Source organism: Cupressus sempervirens, chromosome 3 (genome assembly GCF_028749045.1).
Source record: "Cupressus sempervirens isolate cs-2001-9-10 chromosome 3, ASM2874904v1, whole genome shotgun sequence".
NCBI lineage: Eukaryota > Viridiplantae > Streptophyta > Pinopsida > Cupressales > Cupressaceae > Cupressus > Cupressus sempervirens.
In genome coordinates this window covers 452,508,995-452,532,364 of record NC_143120.1, presented here as the reverse complement: position 1 = coordinate 452,532,364, position 23,370 = coordinate 452,508,995, and the positions used below count along the sequence as shown (strand labels likewise).

The window sequence follows — 23,370 nt, the reverse complement described above, 5'->3', positions numbered from 1 at the left end:
GCATTATTAATTGCATTTATGGCAATGGGCTTCCTTTCAACACTGTTAAATCACCTTATTCGCTGGAGATTGTGAATACCCTATTCAATACATCTCCTAATTATGTTGGTCCCAAACACTGAAAGGTGCGAACCACCTTATTGGTGCAGTACAAAGCTTCAATAGAGACATTATTGAGAGTGATCAAAGATACATGGCCAAAACATTAGGATGGAAGGAGTGAATCAAGTGGTTTCGGAGGCATGTGGTGGCAAAAAGAAGCATAAATAATCGATTTAAGTTGCATATCAAAAGCATTACAGTGGAGTTCCAATCAGTCAAAGGATGTGCATATTAAAAAAAACCAATGAAGCCTAACAGACAAACTAAAAGAGGTATTTGTTCTCTAGATGAAGCCATAGGAGTCAACCACATGTATGATTATCGATGAGAAGCATCCAGCTCATCCATATGTCCACAGCACAGAGATTCTGTATAGGTTTCTTTACAACATATTAAGGACATCAGGCAACCTCGAATGGGATGAACATGGCATTTAAAGACTTGTGGTCACTGCTCAAAGTTGAGGTTTCCAAGGCCCTTGCAAGCTTAAATTGAGATCCCAATGATAGCCTAGTTGGAGATGCAACATGCAGTCTTGTAGCAAGAAAAATGGAGACATGAAACACACTACTACATAAATGAGAGATGGATTGTCAAGAAATAAAATGGAAACAGATGCTTCGCTTGTAACTTTCAATAAAGATCTTTTCTCTTCCACTCAGATACAAAGAATACAAAGGTCATTGAAGGCATTCACATCATGATATTTAAGTTTGGCTAAGGCAATGTACAAAAGTAATTTCAATATAAAGGGAGCTTCTCCCTCTTAGCAGCTATATTTGCCTTGCAAAAAATTAATGTAATTAGATCTATAAGATTTCCACAATCTATGAAAATGAGTTATAATTTCTGGATTTGATTGTGTATAGTTTTTTACCATCAACATTTTGGATCATACTACATGATCCATCATCGAGATGTAAGAGAACATGAAGAACAAAAAATGATAAGTTGCAGATCTAGCAGACCACTAAAAAGGAACAAGAAAGGCGGGGAGTTTGGGTGAGGAGAGAGAAAAAAGTACAAAGGTGACAAGACATGACTCTAATCTTAAAAATATATAAAAAGCTGATCGAAAACCACTCCTACAAAAAAGTGGAACTAATAAGTCAAAGCAAATAAAAATACAAAAATAGTAGTAATAATAATAATAGGAATTAAACTTAGATTGAAACAAAATAATTTAAAACTAATAAATAATAACAAAGAAATATTAGAACTACAAAAAATAATATAATTGATAATAATAATAATCTACAATGTTCACCTATAGCCAAAGAAGATGAGAAAAAAAAAAAAAATTTAAAAAAAAAAAAAAAAATATATATATATATATATATATATATATATATATATATATATATATATATATATATATATATATATATATATATATATATATGTGAGTGTGTGAGGGTGTAAACAAATAGGGAGCACATGTATGGAAGTATGGAAATACAGATATATAAAAACACTATAGATGCATACATGTGCTCCTTATTTGTTTACACCCTCACACACTCGCATGTGTATATATATATATATATATATATATATATATTTTCGTCTTCTTTGGGTATAAGTGCTTGTAGATTATTATTATCAATTATATTATTTTTTGTAGTTCTCATATTTCTTTGTTATTATTTATTAGTTTTAAATTATTTTGTTTTAATCTAAGTTTAATTCCTATTATTATTATTACTACTATTTTTGTTTTTTATTATTATCATGATTATACTTTTATTTATTCATTTATTAAGTTATCAATTCTTATTCTTTCTAAATCATTATTTTTGTATTTTTATTTGTTTTGACTTATTAGTTCCACTTTTTTGTAGGAGTGGTTTTCGATCAGTTTTTTATATATTTTTAAGATTAGAGTGATGTCTTGTCACCTTTGTACTTTTTTCTCTCTCCTCACCCAAACTCCCCCCTTTTCTTGTTCCTTTTTAGTGGTCTGCTAGATCTGCAACTTATCATTTTTTGTTCCTCATGTTCTCTTACATCCTGATGATGGATCATGTAGTATGATCCGAAAAGTTGATGGTAAAAAACTATACACAATCAAATCCAGAAATTATAACTCATTAATGTAATTGTGAAATAATTACCTGTGGTAAGGATAGAACTAACCTTGGTTAATAACATTATAGATTGTTTAATCTTATTGCCATCCTTCTTTTGGTGTATATGAATCAACCAATCTTTTTGTGTGTTCTCAAATGGCTACTTTTAGTTGTATTTATATCTTCAAAGGATTTTGTTGGTTAATCATTTGAAAGTGGGTCTATTGACTGCTTGTATGTTCTTTTAAAGCATGTTCTAGCTTTAGTACACCTTCTTGTGATCATGTCAGCTCTCAAATTCACACAAATGCAGGCATATAACATATTGTTAGAATGCAATTTATATGTATTTTTTGATGGTAAAACTAGGCTTCCATGATTATCTAATGAATTTAACCATATCCCTAACTCTATCAAATATAATATAATATCTCAAAAAGAAATAGATTTTCAAATCTTCTTACAATGCTTCCTCTCATTTTACAAATATTTTTGTTTAAAAGTTTCCATTGTGCAATTTCTCTTGAATGCCTCCACTTCTAGATTCAAGTATTGAATAGATTACAAGATAAATCTTAATTAATCTCCACCTAAATTTTAAAAGGTAATAAATCGAGTTTTTATTAATGACTAATTTCTTTTTAGTAAGTGAAAAATTTGCAAAAGTACATCATAAATAGTCTAATACAGTGGTCGAAAGGAATAAAAATCACAAACTTGTTCAAATGCCCAATTGTCTTCTTGCTTTTCATCTTTGACTTCCGTTTGCCTGGGAGAAGACCAAATAAATCCCTCCAAATAGCCACTAAATCTGTTGAACTTATCCCCTAGTATAGCCAATTCTCTCCATCCTCTTTGTCCACGCATCATTTCATCCATCCTGCGTTGAAAAATATTTAATATTTTAAAAAACTAGAAATATATCACATTAGTTTTAATTATTTAAGAAATAAAATATCAAACTTAAATTAAATTCAAATAGCATATCCCTTTTTAATGTACTAATCCAAAAGCATTACAATGATATTAATCATAACGGAGTAACAAAATGCATCAATTTCAATGCTTCCTTATCAATAAATTGACAAGACGTTGCAAAAAATGAATCATCCTCTATAGTAAGAATTTCTAGCAAAATATCAAATTCAAAATATATTCTACAAATTATTAGTTTCTATATCAACGCTTTTGCAAACCTATGAATTTGATGATATAAATAGCATGTAAAAACTAGACTATATCTTTATATATTCAAGGTCGATTATTTATAAAACATTATAATATACCTTCTACGCAACATATTCCATATCTATGTTGTCAATTCTATTAAAGTATTATTGTAATATTTAGTATAATGATCATGTAAGTAGATCTCATTTAAGTCAGCCAATTAGTTTTTAGTAACTTTTTGTTCTTCAAGTTGTTTAGTTAATTTAGTAACTTTATATTGTCTTTAGTTCTCAATCGTTCTCACTGAGGAAAGATTTTGTAATTGCTAATTTAAGGAGTTTTCCTCACCTTTGTTTACTATTTAATACCAATCGATTATCATTTCATATTATCTGAGCAAAGATTGGTTTTTGGCAATTTTTTCCAATAAAATTAGTGGTTTAATTACCTAGAAATTTCAGGAAAATTTCTTGAAGTTTATTGCTGAATCCTTTTAAAACAAAAATCATGGGATTTTTTTTGGTAGGTTTTTTTTTTTAATAGAATAAAATTCAAGGTTTTTCACCTATTAATGGGTCCTTGAGAGTTGATCCTGCAAAACCAAGAAAGGAGGTGAAATGGGAGGCCCCAAAGGAGAGATGGACTAAAGTCAACTTTGATGGAGTAGGGAAAGGTAATTTGGGTTGCTACGGATTCTAATGGTAATATCATTGCCATTAAGCACAACGGTTAAGTGATGAGACCAACAATGATGTTGAGGCTCATACTGTACTGCTCGGGGTGGAGTTGGCACTCAAGGTGCAAGTAGATAAACTAAATTTGGAAGACAACCCCCTAATTATTGTGAATGCCACTAAAGGCAGGTAAATTTTTTGCATGACAACTACAAAAGTTATCTCAATCATCAAGAAGAAATTGCTAATTTCAAAATCTCGCATATCTATCAATAAGGAAACATATTGGCAAATTATTTGTCCAAGTTGCCAATAGATGTGGTAGTATGAGGCAGACAACACTATTCCAAGATGAGGTGGATAATATCATCACTACCAAGATGATGGAGGTGATACGATGGATGGGGACGAACAATATTTCATTTCATAGGGAGGCAAATGCATTCAATTTGTCAAGGTGGTGTAATATAGTGTCCTTTGAGGTTTCTTTCTCAAATGCCCTACACCTCACATTCAATGCAAAGGAATGATGGTACCCTATACATTCCTTGATTCACAATTTGAAATGCACAATTTTGTGGGTGATGAGAGAAGCAATTGGCCTGAGAGGTATGGAGAGTAGAGAGGTGTCATGGAAGCAAATTTCTCCTTTGATGCCTCGAAGATTGAAAAACAATTGCACTTCTATGCACCCATTTTTTGTTGATGTTCTCTGAGCTCTATTGGGTGTAGAGTATGTGCTTTCAAATTTGTGTTGGCACACCAACACAAATATCGCAACTATATCTTGTATATAGGGACTGCATTTTGTTGTGAGGTTTTCACACATTGCCCCAAATCTTGGGGACCCCCCCCTTTTTTTTTTAATTGCCTTGGCAAATTTTTGGACTGCCCTAAAAAATTTGGAGTTTTGAAAATTTCACGCCTTGGCACCTTCAAGACAAATATGGGGAGGCTTAGCTTATTTTCACCCGATTTCAACTTGATTTTCCAGAGCTATCAATTTTATCCCTAGGCCGAATAATTTTCTAAGTTAATTTCAACTTGGCAGGGTAAAATTGTGAATTTTGTACTTAGACGTTTTCTTTTGAAAATTTGGTTTTAATTTTGTAAATTTGGATGATTTTCAAAAGGGAAATTTTAATTAGACTTGAGTTTTTGAAAAATCTCAAATTTTTCTTTGGTGAAAATTCTAATTTTGTTGAAATAAGGCTAAATTGCAAAAAATTGATTTTTGGTTCTAGATGCAATTTGATTTTATTTTTATTTTAGCTTGGCAAAATCGATTTGGTAAAAAATTGTAAAAAAATGGGCTTTAATTGGATTAATTTTCCTTGAAAGCCTTCAGTTTTTAATGAATTTAGTAATTTAATATTAAAAAAATGGCTTTTGGTTAGCCAAAATCCAAATTTAATGACGTATTAATTACTAAACCCTCATTAAATGGAAATATTTAACACCCTCAAGGCTATTTAATTTCGTTTTGCAACTTGGAGCTAATTGGCAAATTCAAAAGTACAATTTTCTTTTGGCAAAATTAATTTTTTTTCAGCAAAGCACTTAATTATGGGCCATGTTTTGGAGTTAATTTTGTTTTTTTTTGTTCTCCTAGACCAGATCGGCCAGCTTTGAGGAGAAGAAGATTGGGTATAAAGGAGACGCCAACTCCCATTTCTTGTTCACAATTCACTTCTTCCTCTCCATGCATGGGCGAATTTCCTTTAAGGCAGATTTTTCCAGACTTAAGCAATTTTGTGGAAGGCAGTTTTTTGCATGCTTGGGCAATTTTTTTGCTTGCATTTCTCCATTTTCATGCTTGGCGATTTCTCAAGGGGCAGACCTTTTGCAGATTTTGGTGGTTTTCTCCTCCATTTGTGGGCTGCGATTTGTGCCCTAGGCAGCATTTTGGGCAAATTTCAGACTTCATGCTTGGGCGAATTTGAGACAAAGGCAAAATTTTCCATTCTTGGCATTTTATTGAGGCAGATCTAATTCTGATTTATGGATAATTCATGGTGAAGGTCTGATTTTTTCCTATTTAGGACTGCATTTTTATACCAGATTTTGGCAATTTTGTTGGGAGAAGAGATACATATGAAAGTTTGATTTTTGCATAGAAGGCAACTGTTGGATAGTTTTAGCAGTATAAATTTCTAATTTGCAAAGGGATTTGAACTTCTTGAAAGTTATATCCTAGGTTCCGAAAAGTCGCTGTAAGATTATTGGTTAAGGTGAATTTTCATCATCTAGAGTTGCAAGGAGTGCTTAAGCTGACATCCATCTTTCGTTCTAGTCTAAGGATTGCTCCGTTTGGTTCTTCTTGCCTTCTGGTCCACCACTCTACCATCCCGTAATAGGGCGACAAGCATGGAGGATGGTAGTGCAAGTAAGAATCCCAAGCGGGCGAACACTAAGAAAGACAAAGAGGATATGACGCCCAAAACTTCCTTCTTCTCGAAAATGAAGAGAATAATCGACACCAATATCAGTACAGTGGACATGATACGGATGAGGGACAGACTGAAGGAAGGACAATCCCCCTTGGCAAAAAGGATATACAAGAGCAAAATTGTACATGTGGCGGCTTTTCCTCCCACATTGCCTTGTCCAGAATTGATCATGGAATGTGCATCCAGATTTGATCTAAATAGTAATTCCATCATTTTTGATGAAGGGAAGAGAGTGTTGGCCAGCATTGGCGAACAAGCAATCGAAGAAACATTCAACATTCCCTAGTACAAGGGCATGACGATTGTGATAATGGACCAAGCAACTAAATCATTTCAAGATAACCAAGAGGCCTATTACACACATCTAAAGCAGAATTGGATTCGCGAGGGAAGGAAAGGAGTTAACAGATCATTGAGGCTCACAATGGCAGATTTCAAACCAGAATATGGTGATCTCGTTGTTCTGCTTAGTCGAATCATGGGCCTAGCTCAAGGGATGAGATTTGAAAACTGGATGTACTTCTTCATTGATGAGATTGAGAGAGGGAAAAGAAGGTTTGATTGGGCCAAGATCATAAGCGAAAACTTAGAATTGCAACTCAGAACCGTGCCAAACCAAAGGCAATTCTACATGGGCTCCTATCTGTTCTACCTAATTGCTAGATTGTACAAGAGTCCGAGACTTAAGGCCTTAGGAGAAGTTGTTAGCGGACCGGGACAATATTTGGTACATGAATGCTATCCCCAGCTCCATTTGCACAATAACAAGGATTACAAGATATTTTGCGATGCCTTCGCCATGAAGACAGTAAGGGTATTACAAGGGACACCTGCTAAGAGACTTTCATCAAAAGCAAAGGCAAGAATTAAGAAGTTTGGGAGTTGGTTCATCCAATTTCCACAGTTTACATACATTAGAGTGGCAAGAAGTACAGTTTGTCCCAAGAGGCTTCCAAGGTACCCGCCCGACAAGGTAGTTTTGTTAGAATTGGCTAGGCAACTTGAGCACTATGATAGAATAATGAGAAACGAAGAGAAAACAGGCATTTCATTCTCAATCATAATTGGCAACAATAGTTGCCCAAATCAGGTCTCCTTTGAAGCCGCTGAAAAGGAATTGGAATGGTATCATCTAGGATGCTACAGAGCAAAGCAAGGGTTTGACCCTAATGGTCTTATCAAGGCATCTCATTGAAACGAATTTGGGCATGTTCCCACCATAGAAGACTTTTGGGCCAACGCCAAAGATGACTTTCATGTGAGAAAGCTAGCTTTCTCAAGGCTGACGGTGAACATGATGAGGGCTATTAGATGGAGAGGCCTTGATATTCCGGATCAACTGGAGGATGATGGAAATGTGTTGAGAGAAGACTATGATACAGTAGAAGGAACAAAATTGAATCCAGTGGATTGGGATGACCATCAGGATCCTTCCTTGGAAGCAATCACAAGGGTAGTGGATTTACATACCGAGTCGTGGTATAATGAGGGATTAAGGAAGCTACAAAGACAAAGGATTCCCCTGACCTATGAGATGATGAAACCAAAAGAGAGACAAAAAGAATCAGTCGGACAAAGGAACGAAGGAAATAGCCGGCAACAGGAAATGATTAGAAATAGCAAGAAGAAATTTTTGGAGGTAGAGAACGGCAAAGATTATCCAGAGCCTCCAGCCAAGAGACAGCATGCAGCGGCATCAAGAGAGTATAATTGAGGCTAGAAGCCAAGAGGTCAATTCAAATGATAAAAAGGCCGCGGTGGAGGTGAGCTCTGATTCGAAATCAAGTGGCTATAGTGAAAGCACCGAGTACTCCCCTCTCTCGGAGAACCAGCAAGAAAACAATATGGAAGAAACTAGTAGAGAAGATGGACCAATCGACATCGAGGCAATAAGTCAGGAACTCGAGGCTGTTGGTGATGCTTTGTTAGTCGAACCAAATCTAGACATGGGGAGATGCACTGCACCACTATGGTTAAGACAAATGCTTATGCCAAGAGGCGAGGTGGTAACGGCCCATACAGCTAAGGACATCCAAGGGTTAATGGAAAAGGGTGATAGCGAGAACCAAAGACAAATGGCAAGAACGGTGGCAAGGGTAATCAGGAGCGACAATGATGATCACCGAAAGGTTCAGATTGCTATTCCAATAGTCAATAAGGCAGTGAATGAGATTGTGGCCCAAGAATATGAGATTGTGGAACATAACTTGGGAACGAATCCAGATGATATGAAGTGTGAGGAGGTCCAGGCAGGTATAGCATCAATCAGAGAAAGGTTAAGGAAGGCAAATGAAAGGATAGTAAAGTCGAAGGCCGAGAACAAATATTGGAGAGATAGCCAGCTCATCCAATAGCTACACCAGGCAGCCCTTCCTCAAGACAGCGGGAGCAATTCAGGAGAGATATCAGCTCAGCTACATGAAGTCAGGGATTGGATCCATGATACAATCCAAGATGGGTGAAATTTCTTGCCTTCCTTCATCTTGACATTCCAGTCATTAGTGGTCATCAGAAACAAGTTTAGGTTATTCGAAGATGAGTGGAAAGGTTTCCTTCCCATCAGAGATTTGGCTATTCCTAGGCTACAAGCATTCATTGGGCTACCAGAGGCATATTTGCAAAGGGCCAGGTTGGTTGATGAGAGAGGATTGAGTATAGTTGAATCTTGGTTTGTCGCATTGACTACTAGATTTAGAACACTTGAGGAGCTACATAATGAGATTGCACGACACAGTCCAAGTGTCGACGCTTCTATTTCAACCATGATGAGCGACGTTGGGGTGGCACTTGATTTTGATGATATTAGAGAAGAGGATATCAGTGAGACAGATTTTGGATCAAGACTGGATGAGTTAGGAAAGGTTGCTATTAAGAAAAAACATTTGGGCACCCTTTCCTCTCTCAGTGCTTTTATTGGATTTGCGAAGGAATATGAGAAGGATCACAAAAAGATACTACAAGCAGCGAACTGCATGGCGAAGTCAGCGGAACTCAAGGCGAAGCACACACCTTGTCCTCCTATGGAAGAAGTTAACGAAAGGCTAGCTAAGTTCATTTCCTTAGCTAAGAAAATGAAAGAAAAGGGAAGGGTTATATTAGAAGATCATTTGATGTAAGCCCAAGTGGCAATTTCCCTTTCTTCTAGAATTGGAGAAGTGTCTATCTCTAATTGGCCACCATTTTGGTGCCTTCTCATTGGTTGCCACTTTTTTCATTGGTCCATTGATGAGGTGGCAGCTTCTTATTGGCCGATGGGGTGGCAACCCTAATTAGGGTTTTGAGGATCCAATCTGGATTGTTTATCTTTTTTTGATCTCCACCGTCTGTTGTATTTCTGGCCCCTATAAAAAGGCCATTTGCTCTCATTTGTAAAGGGTCGAAGAAATTGTTGTGAAGATAATACCAAAATTGCTCTCTTTTTAATTGTTGCGATTTGCATGTTGATTAACAACATTGGGTGTTATTGCATGTTTTCTACTTCCACTTACTTAGATTTTCTTTCAAGTTGTTGAAGCAAATTGCATTTGAAGTTATTTAAGTGAAGTTAAAGTAGATAGATAGTTGTATGGTAGCATTGGTAAATGTTTGATAGGGATCAATACTAGGCCACTAGCATCCTAACGGCTAGTTGGGAAGCTTTGTGTGGTAAACTAGTTTATTATTCCTTCGAATCATTGCACCTGTGGAAGTGAGGCTGCTGGTCAGCTCTCATTAGGTTCGATCCTAGTCCATTTGCTAACCTTTCATTCATAGGAGTAGGAGTAGAATAGTGAGTAGCTAGGTAGTTGAAGTTTAGAGAGGAGAAAGTCAGAGTAGATCAAGTATCAGAACGCATCCACTTACCTGCTACCACCATCACTTTACCATCAACATCACCATTGGCGGACACATCCTCCATCATCGCCACCATCAACATTATCTACTTCCACACATTTCACAAACTGAGCCACCATCACCTTCATCCCATCAAAGTCCAAGTCATCCTCAACAATTTACGTAAGGCCGCCTACGTGATTATCAGCGAATCACATCGATAAAACTGAGTGAGTATCCAACAGTGTAAGGAACATTGGAGTTATACTCATGTCTCATGAGCATTAACTTTTCAAGAGAGGAGTTGCATGTTTGATATCCCGTATCAAATATTCAAATCCTAATATGTTATGTAAGTGGTACAAAACCCGCATCAACACATTTAGGGACAAAGGATGAGGTGAAGCATATCATGGAAAGGTGTGTGGGCTCGGAGTGGTGGGTGATTTTGAATGATGTCCTACAATGTGTTGTTCTTGGTCGAGGTTTTGTCGCTGCGCAAGGGGACTAGTTTGTTTTCCAGAGGTTCCTCCATAGATGCATACTTTCTTGATTCACAAAACCCTGGGGAATATCCCAAAAAGAAAGGAGGATGCTTGGAAAGTGTGGGTTCTATTGGTAGATTCTAGGCACAATTCAGAGATGGAGCTGGTGGTTGGGGTTATTACACAAGTTAAATGGTAAATTATTTGATGTATTAAAAATGAGAAAAGATGTTGAATAAATATGTTTACAATATTTACAAAATAAGCAAGTTTCTAAAAAGACACTCCAGATAAGATTAGAGACGATCATATCACATGTAATTATAATAAAGTACTGTATTGAACATCAAATAAATAATAAATAATATTATTTTAATACTCTCCCTTAATGCTCGTGAATTTTACAAACTTATCTGGACTCAAGGACTTGGTGAGGATATCTATTGTTTGATATGTTATTGAAACATACAACAACCGAATGGATTCGTCTTGAACAAGTTGCCGAATGAAGTGACAATGAGTTTTCACATGCTTGGTTCTTTCATGGAAGACTGGATCTGCATTTTGTTACTTTCATGTGATGTTTTACCATGCAAAGCCTCATATTTGCTGCATGAAGATTTTTCTAATGGGTTTTCATAATTTTTTCTCTCAAACCAAAAAACACTATAATTCACAAAGCTAGGTGGATATCTCGTGGGTTTATAGTTTTTAATCATAAGTTATTTATTGGGTTTTACCATCTGAAGAATGAAGCTTTATATGCTTTGATATCATATTATGCAAGTAATTTGTAAATAATTTGATGTATTAACAATGAGCAAAGACATACAATAAATAAATTATTATTATTTTTTTGAGGGAAAAATTTATGAAAAATCCATCAGAAAAACCTTCATGTTGCAAAACATGAGGCTTTGCATGGTAAAACAACACATGCAAGTAACAAAATACACATGCATGTACATGCAACCCTAAAAAATCAGAGACTTTTGCTGCAACCAAGAAATCATGGAATCAAAACCCTTAACCAGGCTTGCGATTTCCAGCAAAAAGCTTCGAAGATGAACCACAAAAGTTTCATGAAAAAGCTCTTCACGATTTTTATTTCAAAAAATCGAAAAAACAAATTTCTGAAAAAATTCCAAATCAAAAGAGGCTTGAATTTTCTTTAAAAAAAAACAAATTTGAATGAAATCCCATCGACCTTGATATTATATTACACAACTAATTGGTAAATTATTTGATGTATTAACAAAGAGCAAAGACACTCAATAAAAAAGTTTATAGTATTTACAAAATAAGCAAGTTTCTAAATTACAATGAAGTACATTGTTGAGCATTAAATAAATAATAAAAAATTATTTTAATAGAGACTTGGTTGGACATGGGGACTCAGACAATGCAAAGGAGATGGAATATATAGGGTCGAGGTCTTCGTCGTGCTAGTAGTCTTCGTGGGCATAACCGTGAAGGGGAGCACATGGAAGAGACCATGGGGGTGCTCGTGCTTGTACTGCATGAAAAAGGTGCAACCAGGCTCATAGTGGTTTTGTTGAGGTTGGGGCTTTGTGATATGAAGGAGACTGTGGTGCTATCGACTACATCCTTGTTCGTAGTTCTCTCCATGATGGTGAAGTGACTTGATGCAACAGTGTTGATGCCAGGGATGGTACTTCAACCCAAATGCCCTTGTTGTCTTGCTTGGTTCTCAATTTTTGTCAAGTTGAATTTTGTATCGGTTGTGGAAGCGTAATATGCCTTCCCATACGCAATTTTGTTATCTTTTTCGTATAATTCTAAGATGGAAGTGGGTGGGAACTCTACAAGGGTAATCTTTTGTTTATGTTTTTTGTCAAATCAAATATGTTGGGTATATATGGACTGTAACTGAGTAGCTAGGTTTGATAGTTTTTTTTTTGGTTTTTTATAGACAAAGAAGAAAAAGGTATACAAGTAATTATCATTATATATTTAATAATAAAATATTTTTTTATCGATCATTAAAATAATGGTGTTTACTAGACATTTCATGAGAACTTTTCGAAAACAATTCCTTGATTTTTTAATAAAATCAAGAGTTTCCTTTTTTTGACAATTTTCTAAAAAGAGTGTGGTTTTTGCATATTTCTTTACCATTTTTTCACTAGAAAATTGAAGTTTTTAAGACCTCCAAGATTTCTTTGTTCTTGTGATTGAGGGTTGCTAGCTTGTTCCTAGGTTTGGCATGATTTTCCGAAAAAATTGGGATAGGTTTTTCGATATTTATTCCTAAAAATTGTGATTTTCCATTTTTTGGCAATTTGCTCAAGCAATCAGTCACGTTTTTAAAGCATTGAAGGTTTTAACAAATTTTTCCTCAAAATAGTGCATACTTGTGGTTATTTACTATTTTTTCCACAAAAGAAATTTTGATAACTATATTAGAAGATCATTTGATGTAAGCCCAAGTGGCAAATTCTCCTTCTTCTTGGGTAGGATAGGTGTCTGATTCTAACCGGCTACCATTTTGGTGCCTTCTCATTAGTTGCCACTTTTCCTTTTTTTTCATTGGTCCATTGATGAGGTGGCATCTTCTCATTGGTCGATGGGATGGCAACCCTAATTAGGGTTTCTAGGATCCAATCTAGATCGTTGGTTTTGCCTCTTTATCTCTACCATCGGTTGTAATTTTTGGCCTCTAGATAAGGCCATTTGCTCTCATTTGTAAAGGGTCAAAGAAAATTGTTGCTAAGATAATACCAAAATTGCCTCTCTTTATCATTGTTGTGACTTGCATGTTGATTAAGAATATTTGGTGGTATTGCATGGTTTCTACTTCCAAATAGTTAAAGTTAGATTTCCTCTGAAGTTGTTAAAGTAGATTTCATTTTGAGAAAGTTGCTAAGTAAGAGTAAGAGTAGATTGATAGTTGCATGGTAATATTAGTAGATGTTTGATAGGGATCTATAAACTAGGCCCTTAGCATCCTACCAGCTTGTTAGGAAGCCTTGTGTGGTAATCTAGTCATTTTCCCTTAATCATTGCATCTATGGAGGTAGAGCCGCTAGTTAGCTTTCATCAGATTCGATCCCCGTCCATTTGCTAATCTTTCCATTCATAGGACTAAGAGTAGAGTAGCAAGTAGTCGAGTAGTTGGATTTCATTCTAAGAAAGTTAGGAAGGCATAAGTCATTTGAATACACCCCCACCATCACCACCATCTAGCACTAATATATTTTACAAACCCATCATCATCACCATCATCCCAAAACCCAAGTCATCCTTGAATGAACAACGTAAGGCCGCCTACGTGATTACCAACAAATCACATCGATAACAGAGTTAGTATCTACAGGTGTAAGGAACATTGGAGTTTTTCTCATGTCTTCATGAGTATTAACTTTTCAAGAGAGGAATTGAGTGTTTGATACCCCATATCAAGTGTTCAATTGCTATATGTTGTGGTACAAAACTGACATCAACATTATTTGGCGCTAGGAGGGCTGGATTGAAGTTCATTGGAAGATTGAATTGAAGTCCTAAATTGTAGGAGGGTGAACTGGAATTCATTCTTGGAGCAACTTTGAAATTAGAAGCATTATTGCCTCCTCCTCGCGCAATCAACATTATCTAGCACTAGGAGGACTTGAATGACTTTCATTCTCGGATCAACTTGGAAATTCAAAGTAGAGATTGACGAGGAATGAGTTCTCAAAGTTAGATTAGAGATGAGAGATTTTTTTAAGTGAAAATCAAAATATCAAAAAATTCAAAAAAGAAAAGAAAAAGAAAGGAAGGTATCTCAATGGGCAGGCAAATGGACATTCTTCCCATTTGGTTTGATTTGAACAAAAGGTTACCACCATGGGATTTGTCTCAACTTGTAGCATCAGGGAAGTGTAGGATACATGGTACTACAAATCATGAGGAGTTGGATTGTTTCGTGTTTCTCTTGAGAGTGGACTTGGCATTAAGAGCAAAATTTTCTTTTTCACAAATACACAAGCCTGCGGTCCTTGTCAATTCGGAGATAGATTTTCTTGTTTTCAAATAAGATATTAATAGAGAACCAAAAAACATATATGGAAGTTCTTGGTGTAGGGTACACAGTCTGTCACATTCAAAATCTACTTGCCCATCTTGCCAAGACACCATTGACTTGGTCAAGTTTCAATTGGGTTGGTACGAGGAAATATCAATGGGGGGTAGTAAACATTTCTTTCAGCTTTTAAGTTGGACACCAAAGAATGAAGAGGGTAAGATATATCAAGATGATATGGTTGATTCTAATGTTCAAGATAACCAAGTGGATGAACCTTCACACATTATATCATGAGGTGGAGAGGATGGCAAGAAAATTGAGGAAACAATTGAACTTATCCAAGAGAGAGAAAGGATGGTAGGCAAAGGTCAACATGTGAGGGCACACAAAGAACTACAAATGGAACATCGAAAGGTGGACGAAATGGAAATCTTTGGTGATCCTTCATGCATAATTCAAGGGGTGACTCTTGAGGATGGGTTGCAAGAAGTTTCAAATATCCTTAAAGAGGAAGATAATCAAGCGGGTGAGTCGAACAGTGAATTACAAGATATCACAACAGAGTTAAAATATGAGAAAAAATTTGATAAACTAAGACAAGGCACTATCTCCACTACATTCTTTAGGGGGATGTTTGAAGATCCTACGGAAGAAATACAAAATGAGTCATTGCCCAAAGCCTTTCAAGGTGATCAAGTTGTTGCAAGTGGCATGATTCACCATCAACTACGACCTCCAGAATTTTTCTTGAAATGGAAGTTGATGAGCAACTCACAAAGATGTATGATGGTTCTCCTATCAGTCTTGAAGGTGCTATGTTTGGTGAGAGTCTATATAAAAAATTGCAAGATGTTCCTAAAGAGAGTTCAAATGGAGATTACATGCTAGACGATGAAGATTCTATTGGTAAGGATATGCAAGGATTGTTAAGTGGTGATCAAGTTGCTCTCATAGAAAGGGAAAACAAAGAATAATTTGGCTTGATGCTACAGTTGGATATTGTGTTCAAGCAATTTGGAGAGGTGTTTGATGGGGAGAATATCAAGGAATCCTTGGTTTTTGAGGATACACTTGAGGAGATTCACAAGGATGCATGGTTCATGTTTCACAAGGACAAGCCCCCTAGAAGGATGTTTCAAGGCTTTGACTTCACGACTGACCCTACCTTGATCACTCACAGGTTTGGTGTTGATGCTATTGGGATGGTCCACCACCAACTTCGACCTCCTATGGCCATGGAGAATTCGCAAGTTCCATTTGAATTTGAGTCATGCCAGGTTGTTTCTTTCCTAGCTCTTAATGTTCAAAGTTGTAAAAGTTGTTATTTTGATTATAGAAATTTTGGAGCAAAAACTCGTTTGTGGTTTGATCATGGTCCTAATGAATTTCCTCAATTGTTGATCTTGCATGATAATTTTCTTGAGGTTTGAGTTTAAAGTGACCAAATTTTTTTCAGAGTATAGGGATGAATTTGCGAGATTGAGAACTATCAACCAAACCTTGTTACTTTTGAACATCCTGAGAAACCATGTTAGATCCAGTGTATATATTAGATCGGTTAGCGTTGTCCCTTTAGGGTCTTGTACATAGTTACGATAGGTTTGTCTTAGACCATTTGCTTCAGGAGAGTAGTTTAGTTTGTTTTCGTGTGTGGCTAAGATTAAGTTTCCCTTTAGTTGGGTAGATTAAAGTTTCCTTTTCAGTTGGTTAGAGTAGATTTTTTTCAATGGTTTAGTTTAGGTGTTGTGAGGGAGCTCGATTTGATTTGCATCAAGTCATTGACTTGGGAATTTTTTTAGCTTCCCTTAATTGGAGAGCAATTTTGGTTTTGGACCTTTGCAAGTGCAAAGGGGGTCCATGTTATCACTCGTGGGCGAGGTGTGTAAATTTTACATTTTTGGTGACAAAACAGAGTCCGTCTTTTTCATTTCTTGAATGCATGTGACAAGGTTCAAAGATTAAAAGATGTGCTTAATCGTTAGTATATGGAAGGACTTGTACTAAATTTGGGTCAAACTCAATAGAGGTTCTTAAGTTATCTTTGACCTAGTTACAACATTCTACTCACACTTATTTGCTCTAAGTTCTTGGCGTTTTGAAGTGAAGTTGGACTTAGTAAAAATCTTACACCTGCTTCAACGCCACTATGGTTTTCCAAACCCTTCGCATGCTTCATTGCCTGCAAGCCAAACAAAAGAAACAAAAAAATTCATGCAAAAGAAAATGCGGTATCAAAGTGAAAATAAAGATGAAATTTGGTTCAAGGGTGTGCAATCATCTCTACTGGTGCTATAAAAATAATAACTGCAGGTAGAACCATAATTGTGATCCCACAGCAATAACTCCGTCGAGGCTATAGATGCTTGACTAGCAGCGGGGCTCTATCCAAGTTGCTTTTGAAGTAAAGATATTATAATAGCTAAGTTTAATGGACCTAAGAGATTATCAAGTCCTTGTCGAGCGTTGCACACACACATGAGTAACTTATGGACAGGATGCTTAGGTTCAACTTAAGAGGTCTTTCCCTCATTGAGTGCTTGTCCTTAAGTAGATTTTCAGATAGGTCATCCTGAGATTCTTTGTTCTAAGTTACTTATTTCTTGAAATGTTCATGAACATTTCTTTGGGTTGATGCTAGATGATGTGAGGTTTTCACACCATCGCCCCAAAATTTTGAGGACCCCCTTTTTCGGGCAAGCCTTGGCAATTTTCACGGATTTTTGGAATTTTTTTTATTGCATTAGCAAGTTTTTGGAGTTGTTCAAAAGTTTTCAATTTCAAAATTTTACACTTTGGACGCCTTCAAGCCAAGAGGGATGTGGTTGGATTTCTTTTTCACCCGGTGTGAAACTTGATTTTGCGAAAAATGTAATTTTATCCTTAGGCCAAACAAATTTCAAAGACAATATTTTCGATGGTTAGAACAATAATCGGCAAGATAAATTTGCAAAATTTTGGACTTAGACAGATTTTGGAAATTTGATATAATTGTATAGACTTGAACATTTTCAAAATGAATTTTTTTTACATTTAATTGTTTTGGAAAATCTTGATTTTTTTAGTGAAAAAGAAAATTTTTTGATAGTGAAATTGAAATTGGAAAATCGATTTTGAATGCTAGAGAAATGATTTATTTTGGTTTAAAATTAAAATTGCATTGCAAAATTTAAAGTGGATTAAATTGCGAAATTTCATTAAATTGGTTGAAATAGTGCTTAGAAGATTTTTAAATGTTGAAAGAAATTGGTAAATTAAAATTGTAAATTGATTCTAGCTTGCTAAATTCGATTTTAATGATATTTTAATTGCTAAAATGTTTTTAAATGAAAATTTTGGCATCTCCTGGGATTTCGTTATTTTATTTTGCAAATTTTGATCACAACTGGCAATAAAATGGGTTGATTTCACTATAGGCAAAATAAATTTTAGCATGACATTTAAATCTGGGCCATTAATAAAGCACCAATTTAATTTTTCTCTCCTCCAGGACATGTTGGCCGGCTTGAAGGAGCAAGGAGATTTTGGTATAAGAGGGCTCCCCCCCTCTCTCATCTACTCATTCCATCTCATCTCCTCCTCTATGTTGAGCAAATTTTCTCTAGGAGGGCAGCTTTCAAACCTAGGCGATTTTCTTCTCGAAGCAGATTTCTCCTTCTTGGCGGCATTTTCTCTTCTTCCATCTTGGATGAACTTCTGCCCTAGGTGATTTTTTTAGAGCAGATCTGAAATTCTCTAACTTAGGCAATTTTTTGGAGGCTTGATTTTATTGCTAGAGGTTGCGATTTTCTGCCCTAGATTTGGGCAATTTTACTTGGTGAAGGAGATACATGATCCAAGGTCTAATTTTTGGCAAATATATGGGCAATTTCAAGATGTCAAAATTTTGATTTTTGCTAGGGCATCATTATTTGCAAGGACGATTAAAATTTCGGAAACCTGATCTAAACTTGAAGAGGGCTCGAATATTGGTAAAGAAAAATTAAGGTAAAATTCTATTCATTTTAGAGGTGAAGATTGGTTTAAAGGCGGATTCTATTCCATGTTCTTGCTTGGTTTCTTTTCCCTTATATTCTTCTTGCATTCATCATCCCATTGATAGGTTGAAGTTTGGAGAGATAAGTGTAGATTTCATGATAGGACACTTGGCGAGGCAAAAATAAGCTAGACCACCCTAGGTTGAAGTAGGAAGATACAAGTGTAGTCCATCCTAAGGTAATGAAGAGGCAGAAATAAGTGGTAGTCCCACCCGTAGCTTGAAGATTGGAGATTGATAAGTGTAGAGATAGTACTTGGCGAGGCAAAAATAAGCTAGATTCTATCGATAGAAAGAAGTTTGGAGATCGATAAGTGTAGTCCATATCATTTAGAACGAAGGGGCAGAAATAAGTGTTTAGGATGGTAGATGTTAGTGCAAGCAAGAACCTAAAGGGAATGAATACCAAAAAAGACAAGGAAGACATGATGCCTTAAACCACCTTCTTCTTGAAAGTGAGGCGAATAAGTGACACCAATATCGGCACAATGAACATGATCTAGTTAAAGGACAAATTGAAGGAAGGGTAATCCCCCATGGCAAACAAAATCTACAAAAGCGGAATTGTACATGCAGCAGCCTTCCCTCCTACCTTGCCTTGTCCAAAATTGGTAATGGAGTGTGCATCCCGATTTGATATTGTTACTAAGTCTATCATTTTTGATAAAGCGAAGAGAGTGTTGGCCAACATCAGCGGACAAGTGGTCGAAGAAGCATTTAATATCCCCCAATACAAAGGCATGACAGTTGTAATGATGGATCAAGCGGCCAAGTCATTTCAGGATAATTAGGAGGCTTACTTCATTCACCTAAAGCAGAATTGGTTACACGAAGGCAAGAAGGGAGTTACCAAATCATTAAGGCTCACCATGTCAAATTTCAAATTAGAATATGGCGATCTCATTGTGCTTCTTAGCCGGATCATGGGCTTAGCTCAAGGTATGCAATTCGAGAACTAGATGTATTATTTTATTGATGAAATTGAAAATGGAAAAAGAAGATTTGATTGGGCTAGGATTATAAGTGAAAATTTAGAATTTCAACTTAGGACCGTACAAAATCAAAAGCAATTCTATATGGGGTCCTATCTTTTCAATCTGATTGCAAGATTATATGAAAACCCTAGACTTAAAGCCTTAGGAGTAATTAGCAATGGGCTGGGGCAATGTTTGGCGCATGAGTCTATCCACAGCTTCATTTGCACAACACCAAAGATTATAAGATGTTTTTTGACGCCTTTGCCAGAAAATGGTAAGGATATTACAAGGGAGACTTGCCAAGAGGCTCTCACTGGAAGCAGAAGCAAAAGTTAAGAAGTGTGGGAGTTGATTCATCCAATTTCCGCAATTCACTTATATTAGAGTACAGGAAGCATAGTTTGTCTCAAGAGACTCCCAAGGTACCCACCCGACAAGGTAGTTTTGATGGAATTGGCTAGTCAACTCGAGCATTATGACAAAATGATGAAACTTAAAGGTGAGAAAGGGATTACCTTCTCATTTGGAATTGGCAATGATAGTTGTCCCAATCCTATCGCCTTTGCAGCTGCGGAGAAAGAATTAGAATGGTATCATTTGGCATGGTATAGAGCAAGGCAAGGATTTCTGGGCCAATGCATGAGATGACTTTCATGTGAGAAAGTTAGCTTTCTCAAGATTGTCAGGGAACATGATGAGGGCAATTAGATGGAGAGGCCTTAATATTCCCGATCAAATGGAAGATGATGAAAATGTGCTAAGAGAAGATTATGATACAATGGATGGAACTAAGTTGAGCCCAGTGGATTGGGATGATCACCAGGATCCTTCCTTGGAAGCAGTTACAAGGACAGTTGATCTACACACCGAGTTGTGGTACAATGGGAAGTTAAGGAAATCACAAAGTCAAAGGATACACCTTACTTATGAGACGATGAAACGAAAGAAAGGTTCAACAGAATCAGTCGGATAGAAAGGTGAGGACAGTAGCTAGCAGCAAAGAACAATTAAGAACAAGAAGAGAAGTTTGGAGATCAAGAAATGTAAAGAACACCAGGAACCTCCAGCAAAGAGATAGAATGCAGCGCCATCAAGAGAGAGCATAATTGAGGCTAGAAGCGAAGAAGATAATACAAGTGGACAAGGGATCGCAGTAGAAGTGAGCTTTGATTCAAAATCAAGTGATTACAGCGATGGCAACGAGCTCTCTCCTCTCTCAAAGAACCAACATGGAGAAGATATGACAGTCACTAGTGAAGAAGATAGGCCAATTGATATTGAGGAAATAAGCCAGGCACCCGAGGCCATTGATGATGCTTTGCTAGTCGAATCGAATTCAAATTTGGGGAGATGCACTGCACCACTATGGTTAAGGTAAATGCTTATGCCAAGAGGCAAGGTAGTGACTGTCTGAATAGTTGAAGACATTCAAGGATTAGTAGAAAAGGGTGATAGCGAGAACTAGAGGCAAATTGCAAAAACGGTGGCAAAGGTAATCAGGAGTGACAATGATGATCACCGAAAGATTCAGATTGTTATATCAACGGTTAACAAGGCATTGGTTGAGATTGTGGCTCAGGAATATGAGATAGTAGAACATAAATTGGGAAGAATCACGAATGACATGGAATGTGAGGAGATCCAGGAAGGCATCGTTTCAATCAAAGAAGGTTGAGGAAGGCAAACGAAAAGCTTGTAAAGTTGGAGGCCGAAAACAAGTATTGGAGAGATTGCCAACCTATCCAACAGTTGCACCAGGCAGCCCTTCCTCAAGACAGCGGGAGCAACATAGAAGAGATATCGGCTCAACTACAAGAAGTCAAGGATTGGATCCATGATACAATCCAAGATGGGCGAAATTTCTTGCCTTCCTTTGTCTTGACATTCAGGTCATTAGTGGCTATTGGAGATAGATTTAGAATATTTGAAGGTGAATGGAAGGATTTCCTTCCAATTAAGGACTTTGCATTCCCAGGCTACAGGCATTCATTGGGCTACTAGAGAAATATTTGGAAAGAGCCAAGTTGGTAGATGGAGGATTGAGTACGATGGAGTCTTGGTTTGTTGCCGTCACTATCAAGTTGAGAATACTTGAAGAAGTACAGAACAAGATTGTGTAGCAAAGCCTAAACGTTGACACTTCCATTTCAACCATGATGAGCGATGTTGGGACTGCACTTGATTTTGAAGATATCAAAGAGGAAAACATCAATGAAACAAAATTTGGATCGAGATTGGATGAGTTGGGGAATGTTGCCATCAAGAAGAAACATTTAGGCACCCTTGCCTCCCTCAATGCCTTTATCGGATACGCGAAAGAATATGAGAAGGATCATGAGAAAACACTACAAGCAGCAAGCAACATGATGAATTCAACTGAGCTCAAGATGAAACATACACCTTGCCCTCCCATGAAGGAAGTCAACGACAAGCTAGCCAAGTTCATCACTTTGGCTAAAATGATGAAAGAAAAGGGTAGAACTATATTAGAAGATCATTTAATGTAAGCCCAAGTGGCAAATTGTCCTTCTTGGGTAGGATAGGTGTCTGATTTTGATTGGCTTCAATTTTGATGCCTTCTCATTGGTTGCTACTTTTCTTTTTTTTTGCCATTGGTCCATTGATGAGGTGGCATCTTCTTATTGGCCGATGGGGTGGCAACCCTAATTAGAGTTTCTAGGATCCAATCTAGATCGTTGGTTTTGCCTCTATCTCTACCGTCGGTCGTAATTTTTGGCCTCTATATAAACGTAATTTTTGGCCTCTATATAAGGCCATTTGCTCTCATTTGTAAAGGGTTGGAGAAAATTTTTGCTAAGATAATACCAAAATTGCCTCTCTTTATCGTTGTTGTGACTTGCACGGTGATTAAGAACATTTGGTGTTATTGCATGGTTTCTACTTCCAAATAGTTAAAGTTAGATTTCCTCTGAAGTTGTTAAAGTAGATTTCATTTTGAGAAAGTTGCTAAGTAAGAGTAAGAGTAGATGGATAGTTGCATGGTAATATTGGTGGATGTTTGATAGGGATCTATAAACTAGGCCACTAGCATCCTAGCGGCTTGTTAGGAAGCCTTGTGTGGTAATCTAGTCATTTTCCCTTCAATTATTCCATCTATGGAGGTAGAGCCGCTAGTTAGCTTTCATCAAATTCAATCCCCGTCCATTTTCTAATCTTTCCATTCATAGGAGTAGGAGTAGAGTAGCAAGTAGTCGAGTAGTTGGATTTCATTCTAAGAAAGTTAGGAAGGCATAAGTCATTTGAATACACCCCCACCATCACCACCATCAACATTATCTGCCAATCGTATGTTTTACAAACCCATCATCATCACCATCATCCCAAAACCCAAGTCATTCTTGAATGAACAACATAAGGCCGCCTACGTGATTACCAGCAAATCACATCAATAATTTAGTATCCACAGGTGTAAGGAACATTGGAGTTTTTCTCATGTCTTCATGAGTATTAACTTTTCATGAGAGGAACTGAGTGTTTGATACCCCATATCAAGTGTTCAATTGCTATATGTTATGTAGTGGTACAAAACTGACATCAACATTATCTAGTGCT

The 23,370-nt window shown here is 36.6% G+C and overlaps 1 protein-coding gene across 4 annotated transcripts in view; it reads right to left on the bottom strand.

Annotated features, from left to right (window-relative positions):
- LOC149567030 (putative protein phosphatase 2C 60) overlaps window positions 1–23,370 on the bottom strand; it is a 197,620-nt gene that overhangs the window by 56,805 nt on the left and 117,445 nt on the right. For all 4 annotated transcript variants that reach the window (XM_089820253.1, XM_089820256.1, XM_089820254.1 and 1 more), the window contains exon 5: window positions 2,889–3,051. In XM_089820253.1, coding sequence (XP_089676379.1) covers window positions 2,889–3,051 — 163 coding nt within the window. The remainder of the gene's footprint in view (window positions 1–2,888; window positions 3,052–23,370) is intronic.